The 24456-nt window shown below is 39.7% G+C and overlaps 1 protein-coding gene across 1 annotated transcript; it reads left to right on the top strand.

The window, feature by feature from the left end:
- The first annotated feature begins 5981 nt into the window (after positions 1–5981).
- Positions 5982–24243, top strand: psat1 (phosphoserine aminotransferase 1). The gene is made up of 9 exons (XM_057832989.1): positions 5982–6162; positions 9593–9653; positions 9784–9853; positions 11539–11744; positions 17536–17708; positions 18959–19128; positions 20990–21118; positions 21184–21321; positions 23911–24243. The coding sequence occupies exons 1-9, from the start codon at positions 6097–6099 to the stop codon at positions 24011–24013; spliced, it is 1116 nt and encodes a 371-aa protein (XP_057688972.1). The 5' UTR covers positions 5982–6096; the 3' UTR covers positions 24014–24243.
- The last annotated feature ends 213 nt before the right edge of the window (positions 24244–24456 follow it).

The raw sequence follows: 24456 nt of genomic DNA, 5'->3' as shown, positions 1-24456 counted from the left end.
TGTGCACCAGAAAGTATAAGGTGCGCACCAGATAGTATGTGGTACGAATGAGAAAAAAAATTGTGCGCACTAGACAGTATGTGGTGCGCATTAGAAAGTATCTGTTGTGCCCCAGAGGGTATTTGGTGCGCACTAGATACTATTTGGTCAGAACCAGATGGTATGTGATGCGCATTAGAAACTAACTGGTGCGCACCAGATGATGTGTGGTGCACACTACGAACAAACTGATGTGCACCAGAAAGTATGTGGCGCGCACCAGATAGTATGTGGTGTGAACGAGAAAAAAATTTGTGCACACCAGACAGAATGAGATTTGCTTTTCAAAATGTAAAGTGCGTTATAAATAAAATGTATTATTAATATTATTATAGTATATGGTGCGCACTAGAAACTATCTAGTATACACCATATGGTATGTGCATTTAATACACAATTAAAGTCGTATGTTCAAATCTTGTTTAATTAAATTGATTTTAGAAATATTCAAGCTTTATCATGGATGAGTTTTGTGGTGGCCAACTGCACTTGAACGCATCATCACTTGATGACTGCTAGCCCTCCAAGATCACACGAATTAAGACGTCTGTCATAGTCATTGGCAGCTAATGTGATAATAATACGTACAAATGTATAAATGAATACAATTTCAAAATGTACATATGCAATACATATAATTTCAAATAACGTTGGATGTAGTTGATTTTAGAATTGTTCAAGCTATAGCATGTATAACAGTTCTCATTTTGTGGTGCCAAATTGTAGCACTTGAACGCATCATCATTGATGACTGCCGACCCTACCAGTTCAAATGAATTAAGACATCTGTCACTGTGAATGAGACTGGAACATTCACAGCTCGCCCTCTCACTTAAAACGAATTGGACATCTATCGCCTTCAACGGCAGTCAATCAGATATTATTGCATACGCTAATCAATACAGTATATGGTACATGGTTTGATAAAAGACCTATTTAAAATCATGTTGAATGCAGTTGATTTCATAATTACTCAAGCTTTAACATGTATGGCAGTTCTCATTTTTGTGGTGCCAAACTGTGGAACATGAACGCATCATGTTATCACTGCTAGCCGTCCCAGTTCAAATGAATTTAGACATCTGTCACCGTCAATGGCAGTGAAGGACCTACAGATAGAGAACACTGAATTCCATTTTAAAAATTGTATAAATGTGACAAATGAAATAAAAATGAATGAATAATTTGCTGCCATTCTTTCGCCTTAAATAGATTGAACGTCCATCGCTGTCAATGGCACTGAAACATTCACTGCTAGCCCTCTCATTTGAAATGAATTGGACGTCTATGTCAGTCAATCAGATATTTTTGGGTAAACTCCGATATAGGAATGCACAGTTAAAAAGATAAAATGTAGTTTCATGAAATAACTATTTAGAATAATGCTTAATATAATTGATTTACAGGATTATTAAGACTTTAAAGTGTTTTCCCCCCGTCTTTTTTTAGTCGTTTTTCAGTCTAAAAGAAAAGTTCTCAAAATTTCCCGGTTCCAATTTGTGCTGTTAATTTCAAGAGAGTCTGGCTGCAGCCCGCCTCTCTCAGTACCCTGCGCCGCTCGTCTCAGTACCCATCCCGCAGACAGGAAGTGACGCAATATCGCAGCTCTCAGACCGGAAATGACAACATGAAACAGCGCTCGAGCTCCGAGCTTCCGGTTTTATCGTAATAGTTAGCGTCCATTCGAACGTAAATACTAGTTTACTTTCCTTTTCGCACGTCTTTTATTTTCGGTTTCAGCATCACTCATTATTATTTAAATAATAATTTATTTCCATGCTCCTTAAATTGATTTGGTGAAATCGGGAGATTAACTCTTTAAGCGCGGTCAGTTTGTTAAAGCCTGCTGATTTTACCAAAATGAAAAACACGGTTACAGTACATCAAAATTAAAATACACACTACTGCAATAAAGGTTTAATTGGTGACTGAGAGATCGCATGTGACCTATCACAGTGTGTACTTTAGTTTGTCAATTGTAAAATATACTCCAATTGAGAATTATTAGAAATTGCTGTCATCCTTACATTTTTATGAACGGACACATTAATATAGCTTCATTACAATTTAATGTATCAAAACCGTAATATTCTCTCAATGTTGCAACCAAACCAATTTTGTCTTTCATTTTGCTACTTAAATTCATTCATGTGGGTGAAGATCCTAATTAACTAATTCAGAAACTATATTAAACTTTCTGCTCCAGGAAAGGCACCTTTATTTCAAACAGAAATGACAAAATAGTTGTCATGTGTTAGTTGTTCTTTTCTTTTATCCCAGACAATAGTTGTAGGTTGTTTTAATTACCTGACATTTTTCGGCAAGCCAATTAAAACTACCTACAACTAACATCTGGGATAAAAGAAAAAAAACAACTAATTTATAAGTGTAGAAAAATGAACTCAATACAACCAGTTCTAATATGGTAAACTTTATTTTTATTATTTTTTTATTATTATTGAGAGAATACCAGATATTTTCTTTGGTCAACAATCTCCTCAAAAAAGGTAAATCCATCTTCCAGATGGTTGAAACAGAACTTGAATGGCTCCAAGACATTGTAGTTCGTGCTCATCCTCTTCCATCTGCAGAATGCTTGGGAACTCCTACTGCATTGATCCCCCACCCCCCCACCCCCACCCCCCCCCCCAGCCCTGTCCGAGGCTTTTGTGCTGTCTTGCACAATCCTTTTACCAAAACTGTTCATTGGAAAAGAGAAAGAAAACAGCTATTTGAATATTACATAAGTAAAATAAAAATGATGCTTTGTTAATTTTATACTTGATTTTTCTTTTCAGGCATTGCATTAAACTAGATATATAAACAATCTTACCATTTTTTCCCGCCATATCTTTTTGGAGTGGGCCACCACTAACTTGAAGGAGCTGTGGTTGCACCTCTTCCTAAAAAAAAATCAGTGAATAAAGGGGGACATGTTCAAAAGTGCGTCAGAGTAATGGACACTAAAAAGTCTTTAAAAGCTGACCTCAGCAATTATATTCAAATTTCACTTCTGTAGCTGATAGACTGGTGGCACTTCACCCTGCAGTAATGCTTTTGCCTTATCTGTCCAATGGGCAAACTCTTTCCTGTGGCTCACCTAAGTTGAAAAAATACAAAAATAAGTATTCCACATTTTCCAACAAAGAATTAAGGTGCTGTGCACCTACTTTCCTATGAATGCCATATCAACAGTTTCAAAGACTTACCATGCACCCAAGTTTGAAATTGTCCACTAGCAATATACACCACCACTTCCTCAGAGTTGGCATATCAGTCTAACAAAAATTAAAAACAAGTGTAAATAAAGAATAACGACAAGGATATTTTGTAGCCCAATTTGAATGATTCGGTGAACTTCATTTTACAATGGTTAAACTCAAAGAGAGCATCCAGAACAGTGCAAAGAGCATACTACAAATGGATAAATGAATACAAATATAACAGAGGACAAAATTGGACAGTTAAACTCACCTACCAACATGAAGATGCCACAGTCCTTCCCCTATGGCTGTCCCGAAAAACCCTAACGTAAGAATTTAACCGAGTCACTTCCTTCAAGTTTTGAATCAATGAATACACACTTTTACAAATACCTCTATTTCACTTCCAATCCTCTCTTTCCATGTCCCCCTGTTGATTGACTGTCAACGTTTTCTGCAATTGAAAATATAGGTTTATATTAAATACAGTAGTTAAACAATTACAAACGTGTTTCCATGCATAAGAACACCAACCAGTCAGGTTTAAATGATTCATGCAAACAAAACAAGGGCGTAGGTTTGCATAGGGACGGTAGGGACATAACACGACCAACTTTTCAGGATGCTAAAGTTGTCCCCACCAACTTTTGAGCAACCTTATTTGCATTATATTCGTCCCTACCAATGTTGAGACCGGGCCAATGCCCTTGAAACAAAACATTCGCAATTTTAGAGTGGCATTTTAGAATTTAGCTTCAAATGATTGGATGAATCATCTGGAGTGCAATTCTGCTTTAATTGAAGGGGCAAAATAAAAGGATCGACTGGAACATACCTTCAAAACCAAACAAGGCTATTCTGGATCATCATGGAAACGCCATGCCAATATGAATGGTTACTGAATTTCATTAGAGATAACAATAGTTCTCTGATCTCAAGATTGGATCTGTTTTTCTTCCCACAAATAATTGGAATTTGGATCATTTAATTTGTTATGATTTGACTGTTCTTTGAAAATGAACCAATGCTCCAAGTTGTAGTTGTTACTAATCAGCCTTACAGGCAGATGCATGTGTGGGTCACATCCTGTAGGCTTTCACCATGTTGCAACAACATAGGGGTCAGCCACAAATATGGTCCTTCCCTGAAAAATACATAATCTATACACACGGACATATGTTATATAAATACAAACGTACGCAGACACCTACATGAGCCCATACAAGCATTCTGTAGGCTACATAGTTAAAATAATACCCTACACACGCCCAAAAAATACTTTTTTATACCTTTGAATGAGCTACTTGTTAGACAAGTTATAAATATGCATTTCATATCTGCAAAAAAACAAAAACAAAAAGTTACATTTTACTTAATTGTACAAGTGACATTATGTTCTTTAGAGAAACTAAATCCTCAAAATTCACAGTTGATTCCATTTCATTGTTCAGGCCAACGTTCCAAAAGTCAGCACGTGTCAATCAAACTTTCTTTTTTTAGACAATCAACACCATTTCTGGCCTCTTTATATTCAAGATTTGCATAAGCTAATGAGAATGTTGATTGGTTAAATAAACAAAGAGTAAATAATCAATTATGTCCAATTGTTAACTAATATAAGGAATAATAAGCCTATCCAGATTTCCACTGAGCACAACATTTGTCTCAGACATAAAACATACCAGCCGTTCCTGGGCAGGATGAGTTTGAACCGTCCATGAAGCTCGGCATGGTCTTATATTGTCACCATTGGTCCTGTCTGCACAGTGGGTTTTACAGTGTTCGATGTCTATCAAAAAAAAAGTATTCAGCACAGTCCAAAGTCTAAAGTACATTAATATTTATGCTACTTACTTCCATTTGGATCTGTGTGACATCCCTGTATCTGCATGGGAAGACTACCATTTGGGGGTCGTGATTTAGTTTCTTCCCAATGGGGTGGTGATCTTGCAGCTAGTAAAAAAAAAAAAAAAATAATGAAAAAATATATAGCTAAGCAGAGTAACAATATCAAGAAAAAATTACAACCTTGTCCTATTTGGATCATGTGACAACATTCAAACTACAAAGGACCAGACAAAACAAATGAAGGCAAAACAACAATACCATACAACAACAAAAACAGCGAGCTGCGAATTGCAGGCATGTACATAATGAAAAATAAGAGTGCAATATAATGAAAACTACACAAAGAAGACTGTTCATTGTGAAAAAAAAATGTAAAAAGCATTAGCAGCATTAGCGAATTCGCTGCTGAATTCATCAGTACGTATTAAACAATATAAGTAGAGCAAAGTCACATGCAGTTAGTAAAGGAAGACATGATTTAAATTACATTAAGAATACTAGATATAAGTACGGTCTTTTCAACTCAGAATAAACACTTCATATTTTCACCGCAAGTCTTGTTTAACTATTTAACATTTTTAAACATGCATACGCTTTTAAAAACTTTTTTTCAGTGCGGCCACTTACCGTGTTTTTTTCGCGAGAGGTGAAATAACGTAACTTGTTTTCGTCGCAAGGGTTGACGACATTTCCGGTCTGAGGGGACTGAGAGCTGCGGTGTTGCGTCATTTCCTGTCTGCGGGATGGGTACTGAGAAGAGCGGCGCAGGGTACTGAGAGAGGCGGGCTGCAGCCAGACTCCTCTCGTTAATTTGGTTTATCCTCCGTTCCCCTCGGTAGTTGAATGTCCGAGCGACCATGAACGCACCGCGAGCACTGAGTCCTCCCGCGACTACGCCTCCTCCATTGAGTGGCGGAGGAGAGCAAGAAACATCCACGTCTCGACTACAGTACGAACGCTCTCTTTTCCATTCTTTCACTCTCTTTTGTGGCTTTTTTGTGATAACATGGAGCCCCATGTCAAGCAGCAGACCATTAACTTCGGAGCCGGGCCCGCCAAACTCCCGCCACCGGTAAGTTGTAGCTTTTTTTGCTAGCGACGTCAACTATCTTGAATATTAAAAATCTTTTTTTTTTTTTTTTTTTTTTTTTTACGAAAAAAACCCCAACACATTTTATTTATACGAACATTCCGTGGTTCTTAGTGATACGGTAAAACAACAAAACAATTTTTTTAAAAATAAATAAATAAAAATAACATTAAAAATATTGGACGAAGCTAGTGAAGTCAATGGGTCTCTGAAAATGCCATTCATTGTACGGCATGATCTACTATTTTCTGCTTGGCTATGCGGTTTTTTTGCAAATGTGCAAATGAAATGTGGTCATCTGTACTTCCTGTGAGGGGCGATAAAAAGGAAGAAAAGCTCTGGTCGTGATTGAATGAACTGGCAGCATGCAGGCAGGCAGGGGCCACTTCGGCATCGCTCAGCAACAAGCTGAAAACAGGCAGCTGAGTTGCATCAGCCTGCCTCTTTTTATTCGGGTGGAATCATGCGGATTCGTTTGTGTCAGCTAACTGCTCACTCTTCCACATGACTCGTTTTGGGAACGATCTAATGGTTAGCGTTATGCACTTGCACGAGAACCTGCAAAATGACTTGCATTTGAATATTGTAAAGGAATTTCTGGAGTGATGCTTTCAATTAATTGTGATGTGCTTGCAAATCAAGCTAAAAATTAGGGTTGTTCCGATCATGTTTTTTTTGCTCCCGATCGTTTGAGTATCTGCCGATCCCGATCTTTCCCGATCCGATTGCTTTTTTTTTGCTCCCGATTCAATTCCAATCACTCCCGATAATTTTTCCCGATCATATACATTTTGGCAATGCATTAAGAAAAAATGAATAAAACTCGGACGAATATATACATTCAACATACAGTGCATAAGTACTGTATTTGTTTATTATGACAATAAATCCTCAAGATGGCATTTACATTATTAACATTCTTTCTGTGAGAGGGATCCACGGATAGAAAGACTTGTGACTTTGTATATTGTGACTAAATATTGCCATCTAGTGTATTTTTTGAGCTTTCAGTAAATGATACTGTAGCCATTCCCAAATGCATGATGGGAAGTGGAACCATGACTGTGCGTAGTGCTACCAATTGATATATCTTCTCTGCGTGGGGAAGTAACATGAGGTGTTAAGAAGAAGATCAATTGCTACCTTGCTTCCCCACATAGCTTCCCATGATATTTTCTAATCGTAGGGAGAGGGATTGTAAAGCTTTAGCCAATTAAAAAAAGGCCCCAAAGGCTGCCAAAATTCACTCTACTCATTTTACACTGCCTTTTATCTTTCTATACAGGTAAAACGGCACCATTACAGATTGAGCGCAACAATGCGTGGGTGGGTCGTGCAGCGCATGCATTAATTGAGTTACATATTTTAACATGATACTTTTTTTTTTTTTTTTTTAAATAATTACCGCCGTTATTGGGATAAATTTGATAACCCTACCTTAAGCCTAAACTAAAGACTCTGGATGAGTGTAACATATTATGTTTGTAACATTAAATACAATTAGAAAATGACTTAATTAAAAAACAAATATATATTTTAAAAAGGCATGGCTGATATTTTTTTGCCAATTCCGATACTTTGAAAATGACGTGACCGGACCTGACATCTCTAATTACAAACAAGTTTGCATTAGAAAGACTTGAGACTTTGTATATTGTGACTAAATATTGCCATCTAGTGTATTTGTTGAGCTTTCAGTAAATGATACTGTAGCCATGCTCAAATGCATGGTGGGAAGTGGAATCATGAATGTGCGTAGTGCTACCAGTTGATATATCTTCTCTGCGTTGGGAAATAACATAAGGCGTTAAGAAAAAGATGAATTGCTACATTGCTTCCCCAAATTGCTTCCCATGATATTTCTAATCGTGGGAAGAGGGATTGTAAGGCTTTAGCCGATTAAAAAAAGGCTCAAAGGCCGCCATAATTTGCTCTACTCATTTTACGCTGCCTTTTATCTCTCTATATAGATAAAACGGCATCATTACAGATTGAGCGCAACAATGCGTGAGTGGGTCGTGCAGCGCATGCATTAATTGCGTTAAATATTTTAAAGTGAAATTTTTTTTTTTTTTTAATTAATTACCGCCGTTATTGGGATAAATTTGATAACCATACCTTAAGCCTAAACTAAAGACGCTGGATGAGTGTAACATATTATGTCTGTAACGTTAAATACAATTAGAAAACGATTTAATTAAAAAATGTATATATTTAAAAAAGGCATGGCCGATATTTTTTTGCCGATTCCGATACTTTGAAAATGACGTGATCGGACCCGATCGATCGGATTCTCTACTAAAAATCACTGTGTATAGAAAGCTATTTCAATTGTGTGAATGTGCTTCTTACATTTTAGAATAGCTGGTCTGTTTTTTGGGAATATATATATATATATATATCCTATTTAAAGCCCTAAATTATCAAATAAATCGAGACAAATTTCATAGACAAATACCAGTCAACAAACAAACTATAATGTTTTTTCTTAAATCGTTTTACTACATAATTTCCTATAGGACAGGGGTCTCAAACATGAGGCCAATTGCGACCCATGGGACACTATTTTGCGGCCCCTTTTATTGATGCTAGCTTTGCATGTAATGCAAAAGCTACCATCTACCGGTATATTCCTTTTTTCCCCCAAAAGTATTTCTTCCCATCCAAAACCGTTTGACCCAACAACACTGTTCATACAACAAAGCGAAACGTCCTACACGAGACGAATTTGACACCCCAAGTATTACTGTGCGCCCTCAACTTGTTTTGTATGGATGCATACAGGCAGAACGTACTAAAAAATGCCTCAAGAAAATACAGGGTGTTCCAAATGGTTGACGCCATTCTAAATACCCATATCCCGGAAAGTACTTGATGGATCTTAATGAAACTAAATACACTTTATGTTCAAGGTCATAAGTTTTTTTGGGTTAAATATATTTGTTTTTGAAGAAAAAGTGAAATTTCAAAATGTTACTTGTATTGCAGTTTTTATTCAAATCACATCATTTTTACATAAGAAAATTCAGGTTTTGTGCGCTTCATGTTGAAGCACACAAGGCTTTTAGTTTTCTTGCTGCAAAAACGTACGGTTCTGCCACATTTAGTAAAAAACATTCTTATTCGTTTCCAATGAACAAAATTTCCCATTTATTTCCATTGGCCCTATTCACTATTACATTGACAGGAAGCGACCTATGATCAACCAGAAAGACCCTGTAATTCCCCCCAAATCAACAGGAAGTGACCCCGGAATGCCTCAAAACCAACAGGAAGTGACCTGAAATTTCAGCCAACACAGCAAAGCTACCGTCGCAATTTCTCCAGAAATTGCATTTTCTAGTTATTATTAGTTTTTGATCAATCACTGAGCGAAAACTAAACAGGTTATTATTTATGGAATTGTATGCAGGTGCTGCTTCAAGCCCAGAAAGAGCTCATCAACTACGATGGCATTGGGATCAGTGTTCTTGGTAAGAATATTAGTCCCACTTTTTTTTTTTTTTGTGTCTCCCGCTGTCGTTTCTAATGATTTTCTGCTAAGATGAAATAGAAGATCGAATGTTGATGACTCAGTACTGAAATTATTTTTGGTCCTTGTAGAAATGAGCCACCGATCGTCGGAATTCACCCAAATCATAAACAAAGCAGAAAGTCTTCTACGAGAGTTGCTGTAAGTAGAAGACTGGACTTTGGTACAGTCCCTTAGGAGAAGAGAAAAAATGAATACCCAGTTTTTGTTGTAGAGGAATATAAATTTTCAATTGGAAAAAAATTGTAATCGTGTTAATTTACTAATATATTTTTTTTTGGGGGGGGGGGGGGGTAACGTTTTAAAAATTTTCTTCATTTTTTGTCTTTTTCCACGTTGACTACATTGACAAATACAATTGTTCACAAAGCTAATAAAATTGATAAAAATATTTAGTCATTCAAAATATACTATACCAATATATATGTTTGGAAAAATTCCATTCATATTTAATCTTAAAAAACATTTTTTAAATTCTGTCAAACCATGTATTAAAGAATACTTTTATAAAATAATTAATACAATGTAGACAAATGCATACAACTTACTAATTAAAATGTTACTCACGTGACGCTTTTAAATCATAATAATCGTATTTAACAATGTAAAAAATGCAATACTGTAATATGTTTTTTATGTTAATGTTGCATTGTTCCAATTGGTTAACTTGCATAGCAAAAGTCCACTAGCTTAAATGCTATATAATGCTAACGTTTACAACAGTTGGCTAACTTGAATGGTAATAGTCCACTAACTTAAATGCTATTTAGTACTAATAATGCTTACAACAATTGGCTAACTTGTATAGCAAACGTCTGTTAGCTTAAATGCTATATAATGCTCATGTTTGCAGCAAATGGCTATCTTGCATAGCAAAAGTCTGCTCGCTTAAATGCTATATAAGGTTAATGTTTGACGCAATTGGTTAACTTGCATAGCAAAAGTCTGCTATCTTAAATGCTATATAATTGCTATATAATTTTAATGTTTACAAAATGGCTAACTTGCATAGCAAATATCCACTAGCTTAAATGCTATATAATGCTAATATTTGCAACAATTGGCTAACTTGCATAAAAAAAGTCCACTAGCTTAAATTCTGTATAATGCTAATGTTTACAACAATTAGCTAACTGGCTTAGAAAAAGTCCGCTAGCTTAAATGCTATATAATACCAATAATGTTTACAACAATTGGCTAACTTGCAAAGCAAATATCCGCTAGCATAAATGGTATATAATGCTAATGTTTACAACAATTGGCTAACTTGCATAGCAAGAGTCTGCTAGCTTAAATGGTATATAATGCCAATGTTTACAACAAATGGCTAACTTGCATGGGAAAAGTCCACTAGCTTAAATGCTGCATAATGCTAATGTTTACAACAATTGGCTAACTTGCATAGCAAAAGTCTGCTAGCTTAAATGCTATATAATACTAATAATGTTTACAACAATTGACAAATTTGCATGAAAAAGTCTGCTCGCCTAAATCCTATATAATGTTAGTGTTGACAACAATTGGCTAAATTGCATCGAAAAAGTCTGCTAGCTTAAATGCTATATAATGTTAATGTTTACAACAATTGGCTAACTTGCTTAAATGGTATATAATGCTAATGTTTATCAGATAGTGCGCACCAGATTGCTTAAATTAATTTTTTTCTGTCGACGTCAAAAATACAAATATTAAATGTACAGCAAATTTGCTCATAATCCCTATCTTCGTTCTTGAGTTATCTTCAACACAATGAAACATATGATCTATTTCACATACACAAACAAACAAACTTCAATGCACTGATTGGACTGTTGTGGTGCCCACAGAAAGATTCCAGACAACTACAAGGTGATGTTCCTGCAGGGCGGCGCTTCGGGCCAGTTCAGCGGCGTCCCCCTCAATCTCATCGGCCTCAAGGAGGACAAGTGCGCCGACTACATCGTGACGGGCACATGGTCGGCCAAGGCGGCCAAAGAGGCCGAGAAATACGGCAAAGTCAACGTGGTGCACCCCAAGATGGATAGCTACACCAGTGAGTACAACACCAAAAGATCATTTCTCAGAAAGCTGGACAATAAATCTAAGCTAAGTCTTGAGTTGACATCATTCATTCATTTCATTACGGCTCTTGCGTTGGGGCCTGTTTCCCATCCCATTGCGTAGAGCTTACCAGGTGAGCTAGGCCCCTCCAGTGCTGGCGGTCTTGAGCCAGCACATTTGCATCATTTAAGGTAACTCTGGTGTTGTTGGAGGTCGTCCGCGATGGTGTCAAGTCATCCAATGCGGGGCTTTCCTGCAGCCTTTGGGTCAAACTCCAGGATGACTCTTGTCAGGTGGTCAGGAGGAAGACTGAGAACATGGCCAAGCCAGCAGATGCGGCGCTGTGCAGCCAGGCGGGAGGCTCTGAGCTGATTTGTCCGGGCTTGCAGGGTTTCGTTGAAGATTTTCTGGGGCCGCCTGATGTTCTCAATGGTCCTGAGAGCCCTGCTTTCAAAGCCGTCTAATGTTGTGGCCAGTGTCTTGTTTAATGGCCAAGTTTCAGAGCCATAGAGGAGAATAGAGAGTACGGCGGTGTTGCATATTCAGAGCTTCATCTCCTGTGAGATGCCAAAGTGGTTTCCAGAGAGACTGCAGGGCAGAGGCTGCCAGGGCTCTCCGGCGGAGAACATCTGATTTAAGATCCCCGTTATCAGTCACCGTGGACCCAAGATAAACAAAGCTCTTTACAGGCTTTATGGTGTTGTCACCAAGCAGGATGGGGGGTGGATTAGGTCCCTCACCATCATGCATAAATTTGGTCTTGGGCCAACTCACGTGGAGACCAAGCTTTTTTTGCTTTTCACTGTATACTGTACTCAGAGCGTCCCCCAGCTGGTTGTAGGAGGTGCTGAGCAAGATGGTGTCGTAAGCGTACTTACGGTAGTTGTCAATGGACACTCCGGGTAATCGCTCACAGACCCTGCGCATCAGGTGGTCAATTACACGATTAAACAAGTCTGCAGCTACGCAGCCTTGGTGGACACTACTGGAGATAAGAAATCACTCAGTCACGGCCGTTGGCGGAGATACAACTCTGTGCATTGTTGTAAAGCAGCCTGAAGAGGGTGGTGATTTTTGGGGGTGCGGCAAGGGCTTGTAGGATACTCCATAGAGATGAGTGGCGGACTGTATCAAATGCGGCCTTGAGGTCTAGGAATCCAATGTAAAGATGCTGGTCTTTCCAGAATTCATAGACTTTCTCAATGAGCAGACGGACAGCAGAGATGTGATCTGATGTGGAGTGGTTAGGCATTAAGCCAGCCTGCTGGGGGCGGCAGCCACTTCTAATCGCTGGGAGACCATGGGTCAGCAAGATCTTTGTGAAGAGCTTTCCAGGAATGGAGAGCAGAGTGATGCCTCTGTGGTTCCTGCAGACGAACCTGTCGCCTTTGCGCTTCCAGAAGGGCAGGATGACCCCTTTGGTCTAGTCACTGGGGAGTTCCCACACCTTGTTAAAGATGTGCGTCAGCCACTCGAGAATGCCATCCCCGCCTGACTTCATCATCTCAGCGGTTACGGAGCAAATGCTAGGTGCTTTCCTGTTGTTCAGTTTTTGTAGAGCGGCTCTGACCTTCTCTGGTGTTATGAGGTTCGTGTTACAGCCATGGTTGGGGGTTGTGACTGCAACAGCTGGGATGATGGGGGTAACCAGGGTGGTGTTGTGCTGCAGTAAGAGGCGGAAGTGCTCTTTCCAGCGTTGAAGGCAGTCTGTCTCTGTTGTTATGAGGTTGCCGTCCGAGTTTTTAACCAGGGCTGACTTGATCTAGGGGCCATTGCGAGCTTGGCGAGTAGATTGTGAATGCGGCTCATGTTGTTATTGTTGGCTGCGGACTCTAGGTGTTCAGCCTCGGCTTGCCAGAACCGCTCCATGTCCTCGGCAATCGCCTCGTTTCATGCACGGTTTCCAGGGTGGCGGTACTCCGTCAGGATTCCTCGGAGTCGTGCCTCGCGTCGCTGCTCAATGATGTTGAGTGTCTTCTCCGATATCCATGGCTTTTTGGGTGATGGTGAGCTCCTGAGAATCTTCTGGGCTGACTGAAGGACACTTTGTCTGAAGGTCTCCCAGTCGCTCATTTGGTCCGAGGCCAGGGCGTTGAAGGTGTGACAGATGAAAATCCTGAAGTCCGTGGCGATGTTGGGGTACCTGAGGACAGAGGACTCGAGGCGGGGCTGGGTCTTGTTATACTGGTTGGCACGAAGCTTCAGCCTAAGGTGAACCACTAGGAGACTGGTCTGCGTTGCCAACCTCGGGTCCACGGTACAATCGACAGTTAGTGACAAACGATTTCCAGCGTCGAGAGATCAGGATGTGGTCCAGGGCTTTCCTTGTTCTGCTGTCTGGGCTGTACTATGTCCACTGCATGATGGGTTAGTTTCCGGGGAAACCAGGTATCAACTATACAGAAGTTGTTACGGTGGCAGAACAGGAGAAGGCGGTTTCCATTGTCGTTTTTTTTGTTCTGTCAGCAAAGGTGGTGCCAACAGGTGAGCCAGGCAATCGATCACTGCTGCAGAGATCGGCATTGGCATCCGCAGTACGATGGTAATGTCATGTGGTGGGGCTTGGCCGGCTGCCTGGTATACAGTGCCTTGCAAAAGTATTCGGCCCCCTTGAATCTTGCAACCTTTCGCCACATTTCAGGCTTCAAACATAAAGATATGAAATTTAATTTTTTTGTCAAGAATCAACAACAAGTGGGACACAATCGTGAAGTGGAACAACATTTATTGGATAATTTAAACTTTTTTAACAAATAAAAAACTGAAAAGTGGGGCGTGCAATATTATTCGGCCCCTTTACTTTCAGTGCAGCAAACTCACTCCAGAAGTTCAGTGAGGATCTCTGAATGATCCAATGTTGTCCTAAATGACCGATGATGATAAATAGAATTCACCTGTGTGTAATCAAGTCTCCGTATAAATGCACCTGCTCTGTGATAGTCTCAGGGTTCTGTTTAAAGTGCAGAGAGCATTATGAAAACCAAGGAACACACCAGGCAGGTCCGAGATACTGTTGTGGAGAAGTTTAAAGCCGGATTTGGATACAAAAAGATTTCCCAAGCTTTAAACATCTTAAGGAGCACTGTGCAAGCCATCATATTGAAATGGAAGGAACATCAGACCACTGCAAATCTACCAAGACCCGGCCGTCCTTCCAAACTTTCTTCTCAAACAAGGAGAAAACTGATCAGAGATGCAGCCAAGAGGCCCATGATCACTCTGGATGAACTGCAGAGATCTACAGCTGAGGTGGGAGAGTCTGTCCATAGGACAACAATCAGTCGTACACTGCACAAATCTGGCCTTTATGGAAGAGTGGCAAGAAGAAAGCCATTTCTCAAAGATATCCATAAAAAGTCTCATTTAAAGTTTGCCACAAGCCACCTGGGAGACACACCAAACATGTGGAAGAAGGCGCTCTGGTCAGATGAAACCAAAATTGAACTTTTTGGCCACAATGCAAAACGATATGTTTGGCGTAAAAGCAACACAGCTCATCACCCTGAACACACCATCCCCACTGTCAAACATGGTGGTGGCAGCATCATGGTTTGGGCCTGCTTTTCTTCAGCAGGGACAGGGAAGATGGTTAAAATTGACGGGAAGATGGATGCAGCCAAATACAGGAACATTCTGGAAGAAAACCTGTTGGTATCTGCACAAGACCTGAGACTGGGACGGAGATTTATCTTCCAACAGGACAATGATCCAAAACATAAAGCCAAATCTACAATGGAATGGTTCAAAAATAAACGTATCCAGGTGTTAGAATGGCCAAGTCAAAGTCCAGACCTGAATCCAATGGAGAATCTGTGGAAAGAGCTGAAGACTGCTGTTCACAAACACTCTCCATCCAACCTCACTGAGCTCGAGCTGTTTTGCAAGGAAGAATGGGCAAGAATGTCAGTCTCTCGATGTGCAAAACTGATAGAAACATACCCCAAGCGACTTGCATCTGTAATTGGAGCAAAAGGTGGCGCTACAAAGTATTAACGCAAGGGGGCCGAATAATATTGCACGCCCCACTTTTCAGTTTTTTATTTGTTAAAAAAGTTTAAATTATCCAATAAATGTTGTTCCACTTCACGATTGTGTCCCACTTGTTGTTGATTCTTGACAAAAAATTACAATTTTATATCTTTGTTTGAAGCCTGAAATGTGGCGAAAGGTTGCAAGGTTCAAGGGGGCCGAATACTTTTGCAAGGCACTGTAGTTGGTCGTAAAATGCATCCTTGAAGTCCTCGTCACCGACATCCGTGGGGGCATAGGCAACGATGATCGTCATCTTGCCATGGCGGTGGAGGAAGCGGGCAAATGGCAATCTATCGCTCATGTGTGTCCAGCTGATAAGGGCTTTGCGGAGGGCATTTAGGATGGCAAGGGCCACGCGTTTCTCCGGGCCGCTGTAGATGTGGCAGTGGTCTCCAGCTGTTATTTCACTACTTCCCTTCCAATTAACTTCACAGAGCCCCACCAGTGTGATGTTATTCCTGCAGAGCTCTCGGGATAGTAGGGTAAGAGCTCCTGGGGGATGGAGGGTCTGGATGTTCCAGGTGGCGATGCGGGTCCTGAGACGAAGGTTAATCCATCCTCGTTGGTCGGGGGCAGACTGGGGTCTGTTACCCTGTTGGGCAGTCCAGCTTCTTTTTCTGGTCAGTTTCGTAACAAAAAAAGGGGGTTCTGCTGAGTGGGTTGTTTGCCCTCCGCAGGATAGTCTGTTAGTGGGGCTGCCACCTCACAGCATACCGACACGCTGAGGTCTCGTTTGTCTGGAACTTACCTAGAGACCGTCCCGCGAACTCCAGACGGTATCGCTCTCTAGGGTCACTGGAATGCGCAAGTCCCCTCGCCACAACAAGGCCAAGACCCATAGGGGGCTTGAGTTGACACATGAACAATTTAGCAGTTTCAGGATTTATGCTTCTGAATCCGTATTGTGAAACATACAATACAATACAATAATACTGCTTTTATGGTAATTTTTACATTTAGTTTTTTAGCACGTTACGTTCTACTTGCTATGTCAGCACTACTTGCGTACAAGTTGCCATATTGTTTGTAAAAATGTAATAGTGTTAAATAAACATTGCAGTCATGCCAGTTTCTTTCCTCTTTAATTGTATGTCAATATTTAATGTTTTTTTTTTTTTTTTTAAAGGCTGCTGTTCCTGTGTGTGTTGTAATGTTGCGTACTACAAAATACTCTATACGTTTTTGTTTCTTTTGACAATATCCTTGTACATCATAATGCTTTTGTTGCTTAGTATACCTTAAACATTAATAAATAAATTACATTTCTTATTAAATTTATACATCTTCAAAACCCGATCTTTTTCCATTTGATTCCCATCCTCTAAAAAATGCCATGATCGTTGATTGTTGATTAGGAGTCACTTTCTATTTATTCATTTGTGGACGTTCCTGAGTCACTTCCCTTTTAGTAGCCCAAAATCAACAGGAGGAGTGACCGGTAAATGCCCTAAAATCGACAGGAAGTGACGGAAAATCAACGGCAAATAACGTGAAATGCCCAAAAATTTACTCATTTGTCGGATAGGCTGCTACCGACGGCCACAGACGTCCAATCCAATTGGAGGAGGAACGCTACCACTCTTTCAGTTCAAATGGATTGGACGTCTACAAGTGATGCACTCGTTTGTGATAAACTCGTTTACTGTATTTAGCACCTAGATGTGGAAGGTACAGTACCTTTCATAGCAAACTGCTTCAGCTAATGCGAAATACTTTCAAAAGTTGTCACTAAAGTGTGATTTGACCTCTAGAAATCCCAGAGCCCGGCAGCTGGAACCTGAACCCGTCGGCGTCCTACGTGTACTACTGCTGCAACGAAACGGTGCACGGCGTGGAGTACCACTTCACCCCCGAGACCAACGGGGTCACCCTCGTCAGCGACATGTCCTCCAACTTTCTGTCGCGGCCCGTCGACGTTTCCAAGGTGATAGAAATTTCTCTGGAAATTACCCTGCTGGAAATGTATTCTGACTAGGGCTGTCAAACGATTAGAATTTTTAATCGAGTTAATCACAGCTTAAAAATTAGTTAATCATAATTAATCGCAATTAGGGCTGCAGCTATCGATTATTTTAGTAGTCGATTATTTGATGAACTAGTTTGAATAATCGAGTCGTCGGATAAGGAACATGAAAAACTAAAATACCCGAGCTGAGCCTCAAACGGTATACAAAATAAATAAATGAGGATCTATGTACAACAAAACAACAATTGGCTAACTTACTTAGCAAACGTCCGCTAGCTTAAATGCTATAAAGTGCTAACATTTTTTTTTTTTACAAGGCTCTTGACCATTGGTTCAGACTCTATTCCCACCAAAAATGGCTAAATATACCAATAATCTAAATTACGAATGCATTAAAAAAACATTAGCTCAAACAAAAACTTAGCTTACTTTGGTCTTAACAGGGAGCAGTTGGATTCAGCCATGTGAAATGAGGCAGACCAGAGGGCAGAGTATCCACCCTAATCAACGAAACTAAGTGTAAACACTTTGAAAATAAACCATTACAACACCACTTTGATTAAACGAGTACTCGAAGCAACAAAATTTAATTTGAATATTTTTTTCTAATCGAATACTCGAGTTAATCTATTAATCGTTGCAGCACTAATCGCAATTCAAACCATCTATAAAATATGCCATACTTTTCTGTAAATTATTGATGGAATAGAAAGATAAGACACAAGAAGGATATATACATTCAACATACTGTACATAAGTACTGTATTTGTTTATTATAACAATAAATCAAGAAGATGGCATTAACACTAACATTCTGTTAAAGCGATCCACGGATAGAAAGACTTGTAGTTCTTAAAAGATAAATGTTAGTACAAGTTATAGACATTTTATATTAAAACCCCTCTTAATGTTTTCGTTTTAATAACATTTGTAAAATTCTCAATCAAAAAAGAAACTAGTACCTCGCCATTGTTGATGTCAATAGTTACACAATGCTCATGGTGCTTAAACCCATAAAATCAGTCGCACCCAAGCGCCAGCAGAGGGCGACAAAAGACCAAAAAAAACACAAGTAACAAGTGGACATGACACTGTGCTGTCATTTTAAACTGTTTGAATATTTTAACGTGATTAATTTTAAAAATTAATTACCGCCCGTTAACGCGATAATTTTGACAGCCCTAATTCTGACGTGTTTTTCTGTGTAGTTTGGTCTGATTTACGCGGGCGCTCAGAAGAACGTGGGCTGCGCAGGGGTGACGGTGGTTATCGTGCGGGAGGATTTGATAGGCCACGCCCAGAAAGAGTGCCCCATCGTGCTGGACTACAAAGTGCAAGCAGAGATGAAGTCGCTGTATAATACGCCGCCCTGTTTCAGGTGGGAAAAGCCGCTACGTACTCATCTCTAGTTCACTGATACGTAAGTCATTGGCTGCCATTGACGGCGATAGACATCCAATCCATTTGAACTAGGAGAGGAATTTCAACACGACGCCGGAAATTTAACGAATGACCCCCCACCCCCCCCACCCCCAAATTTTCCGTTCGCCCGTCAACACGGGTTTTCTGAAAAGAAAAAAAATTCAAAATGTATCTAGTCCTACAATTTTTGACCAAATCTTAAAATTTCCACATAAAAAATTCTAGGATGGTAAGGGGCATAAAAGCTACATACAGAATTTGCCCGAAATGTACAGTTCCCCCCAAAATTTGCCAAAAACTGTCCCATTCATTTCTAACGGGATACCATTGACAGCCATGTACGTCCAAATTTCCCATTGATTTTCAATGGCAGGAAAACAGGTCCTTGTGATTTTTGACCTTTTATCATGACAGCCCATTGACATTCAACCAGTGCCCAGGTAAGTCGTGCCATTGACAGCCATGTACGTCCAAATTTTTCATGCGTTTTCAATTGCAGTAAAACCTGTGTGGTTTTGATTGTTGACCCCCCAAAAATGTCCCCAAATCTACTTTATATATATATATAATTTTTTTTTAATTAGATATTTTTTGGGGGGGTGTTCAAATTAATTTTTTTTTAGACTGTTGCAATTATTCAAATTAATAATAACAATAATAACTCAAATTAGTTAAATTATTTAATTAGAATAAAAATATAATTGCAAACTGTAAAATTGAAATTAAGTGTGAGATTTTGTTGTAGTTGATAATTTCAGTCCGGGAGGGGGAAAAAATTGCAACCCTAAAAAAAAATAATGAAATAAAACTAATCCAATAAATATAAAAAGACGAAACAAAAATTTAAAAAAGTTATTATATATTATCAATAAATATGAATATATAATTTCAAAAATGAATAAAAAAAAAAATAGAAATGGAACATCCTCAAAAATATAATAATAAAAAAAAAAAAGACAAATACTGTACATTAAAAATTATAATAAATTAATTTATTGGAATAAAACTAGAATTGCAAACTTGTTGCTTGGCAAATTTAAATCATTTTTCATTGCAAACTGAAACAAAAAAAACTGCAGTCTTTAATAAATGAAATTGAAAAAAAAAAAACTAAAATAAAAAAAAAAATATAGAATAATATTGAAATCATTTTTTGTTTTGTGCTGTAAGAAAAATTGAAAACAAAATGGAACTTCAATTCTTGAAGAAAATAATTAAAAAAATAAATTAATTGAAAAAAATATATGCAAATATTGAAATATATTTTAAATAAGGGTACATGAAATTGCAGCTTTTTGTTTTGCTTTGAACTGTGAGAAAATGACAAGTGAGCTTTTTGTAGCTTGAAAAGCTAAAAAAACAACAACAACAAAACCTAAACAAAATATTCAAAAAAAAAAAAAAAAAAAAGGTTAAAAAATACATACAAATGTTTAAATGCTTACTTACAAATATAAATACAAGTCAATGGAATTGCAACCTTTTGCTTGGTGAATTGAATTCTATTTTTGCTTTGCGCTTCAAGCAAAAAATAGAAATTATGAGTGAGTTTTAAACAATTTTATTTCCCCATTATCAACAAGAAACTGTTTACAGTTGAAGTTAACCGTTAAGGTAAATGTAAACATCATAATAATAAAAAAAGGAACATAATGTGAACATTTTGCGGAAATGAACAATCATTATTGTATGGTAATTAAAGGTGACATTAAAACGCAAATGCGGCAGCAACATTTACAGACAAAACAACAACCCATTCATTCAAATCATTTCTATTCACCCCACAAAATTGATATATTTTTCATTTCCCTGTGCAGTATCTACATCATGTGCCTGGTTCTGGAGTGGATTAAAAACAATGGCGGCGCTGCAGCCATGGGGGCGCTTAACAAGCGCAAATCCGATTTGATTTACGACACCATCAACTCTTCCGATGGCTTTTATGTGTAAGTAGTAAAGTTGCCGATCATGCTAGTCTGTTTTGTAAGTATTTATTTCGTGCGTCCGGCAGGTGCCCGGTGGACGAAAAGTGCCGAAGCCGCATGAACATCCCCTTTCGTATTGGGAAGAAAGAAGGCGACGAGGCCTTGGAAAAGGAGTTCCTCAACGGAGCGGCCAAACGCGGAATGATCTCACTCAAAGGACACAGGTTCGAATTGACCTAAGTGAATGAACTCTTTGTAGGGGACTCGTTTGGCACTGAAAGATGAGCGATACTAACATGAAAGTTGACACTACTTTAGTGTAGGTGTAAAGGTTTAAAGTTTACTTACACTAACATGTACTTAATTGTACTCAACTATGGTTCCCTGTCACTTGTGCTACAAGTATGTGTACTTACATATTCTTATACTACAAGTACATGTTTTTGCGTGTACTTAAAGCTCAGGTACATGTACTTGCTTGTAGTGTACTTGTACTACATGTGTAAACTTATACTACATTTATGTGTACCTGTGTATACGTGTACTACATGTACGTGTACTTGTGCTACAAGTATGTGTACTATAAGCATATATACGTGCACTAGAAGTGCGCGTACTTGCATGTATGTGAACTACAAGCGCGCTTACTTGCACTACAAGCGCGCGTACTTGCCTGTAAGTGGACTACAAGTGCGTGAACCTGCCTGTCCGTGGACTACAAGTGCGTGTACTTGCATGTACGTGTACTACAAGCGCGTGTACTTGCGTGTGCGTTTGCTACAAGTACTTGCCTGGAAGTGGACTACGAGCACGCGTACTTGCCTGTCCGTGGACTACAAGCGTGCGTACTTGCACTACAAGCATGCGTACTTGCCTGTAAGTGGACTACAAATGCGTGAACCTGCCTGTACATGGACTACAAGTGTGTGTACTTGCCTGGAAGTGTACTACAAGCACGTGTATTACAAGCACGTGTACTTGCATGTACGTGTACTACAAGTGTGTGTACTTGCGTGTACATGTACTACAAGTGCGTGTACTTGCGTTTGCTACAAGTACTTGCCTGTCACTGGACTACAAGCACGTGTACTTGAGTGTTCGTTTAATACAAATGCGTATATTTGCCTGTAAGTGTACTACAAGCGAGCGTACTTGCCTGTACGTTTACTACAAGCACGCGTACTTGCCTGGAAGTGTATTACAGCACGTGTACTTGCATGTATGTGTACTACAAGCAGGTGTACTTGCATTTGCTACAAGTACTTGCCTGTCCATGGACTATAAGCATGTGTACTTGGGTGTCTGTTTAATACAATCGCGTGTATTTGCCTGGAAGTGTATTACAGCGCGTATACTTGCCTGTATGTGGACTACAAGCGCGCGTACTTGTGTGTACGTTTACTACAAGCGCGTGTTCTTGCCTTTTATTGTACTACAAGCGCGTGTACTTGCGTGTATTTTTCCTACAAGCGCATGTACTTGCGTGTACATTTACTACAAGCGCGTTTATTTGCCTGGAAGTGTATTACACGTGTATACTTGTCTGTACGTGGACTATAAGCACGTGTACTTGCATGTACGTGTACTACAAGCGCGCATACTTGCCTGTCCGTGGACTACAAGCGCATGTACTTTCGTGTACGACAAGCGCATTTACTTGCGTGTGTGTTTGTTACAAGTACTTGCCTGGAAGTGTATTACAGCACGTGTACTTGCATGTGAGTGTACTACAAGCGCATGTACTTACGTGTACGTGTACTACAAGCGCGTGTACTTGCGTGTGAGTTTGCTACAAGTACTTGCCTGGAAGTGGACTACAAGCGCGCGCACTTGCCTGGAAGTGGACTACAAGCGCGCGCACTTGAGTGTCCCTTTACTACATGCGCGTGTACTTGCCTGTAAGTGTACTACAAGCGCGCGTATGTGCCTGTACGTGGACTACAAGCGCGCATACTTGCGTGTACGTTTACTACAAGCGCGTGCACTTGCCTGGAAGTGCACTACAAGCGCGTGTACTTGCGTGTTCGTGTACTACAAGCGCGCGTACTTGCGTGTTCGTGTACTACAAGCGTGCGTACTTGCGTGTTCGTGTACTACAAGCGCGCGTACTTGCGTGTTCGTGTACTACGAGCGCGCGTACTTGCGTGTTCGTGTACTACGAGCGCGCGTACTTGCCTGGAAGTGTACTACGAGCGCGCGTACTTGCCTGGAAGTGTACTACGAGCGCGCGTACTTGCCTGGAAGTGTACTACGAGCGCGCGTACTTGCCTGGAAGTGTACTACGAGCGCGCGTACTTGCCTGGAAGTGTACTACGAGCGCGCGTACTTGCCTGGAAGTGTACTACGAGCGCGCGTACTTGCCTGGAAGTGTACTACGAGCGCGCGTACTTGCCTATAATTGTACAACAAGCACATGTGCTTGCGTGTACGTTTACTACAAGCGTACTTGCCTGTACGTGCACTACAAGTAAAGCTACAGCAAAGCTAGTTGCTACCCACACAATCCCTCCAGAAATTGCTCTTTGTGGTTGAAAGGTAGAGAAAGTTGGTAGAAAAGTAATGCGGTTCAAAGTTTGGATCCTGGTTGCAGTAGGATCGTCGGCCACCAATCTATTGCTCCTTTAACAAATCGGAAAGGTTGTTGATCTCTTGTTTATTGTGTTAATAAGCCAAAGTTACTATGTGGTCAGTGTAATATCTGTTCATTTTTAAAGTCACTTCTCCTGAAAAGGGTTAAATATTGTAAATTAGCAAATGATTGTCAAATGTAGGTCAGCAGCTGCAGTTTTGACTCGTTTGTCTTTCCGTTGCAGATCAGTCGGGGGTATCCGTGCCTCTTTGTACAATGCTGTAACGTTGGAGGACACGGAAGCTCTGGCCCACTACATGAAGGAATTCCTGAAAGAGCATCAGTGAGACAGGCCGGAAAAAACAAGCACTCTTCATTGAAATGCTAGTTGTGTTGGATGATGTAGATGTGACTTTGACTTGTTGATCCTAAATAGCTCCAACAAGCTCACGCACTTGGTAGGTCCTCTCACCTTGTTTGAATGTAAATACCATTGGGAATTGTTGACATGCTTAACTGACGCAATACAATCATCTTTATTCTTTATGGTGTCCTTTCTTGACTCAACATTCCTGTCAGGAAGCCAGGTCGACTTGCATTTGCTGAAGTTGGCCGCTAGGTGGAGTCGTTCACTAAGACTAGAAAAAATCTAAGCACACCTACGAACAAAATGTAATTTGAACTCGGTGATCGAAAGAATGGAAATTAAAAACAATTTGAATGACAACAATACATTTTTTTTTAAATGCCTCCAAGTTCAAATGATTTGGACGGAAACAACCCTCCCCCC

This window comes from Corythoichthys intestinalis, chromosome 3, assembly GCF_030265065.1.
Source record: "Corythoichthys intestinalis isolate RoL2023-P3 chromosome 3, ASM3026506v1, whole genome shotgun sequence".
NCBI classification, from domain to species: Eukaryota; Metazoa; Chordata; class Actinopteri; order Syngnathiformes; family Syngnathidae; genus Corythoichthys; species Corythoichthys intestinalis.
This window is presented reverse-complemented; position numbering and strand designations above follow the sequence as displayed.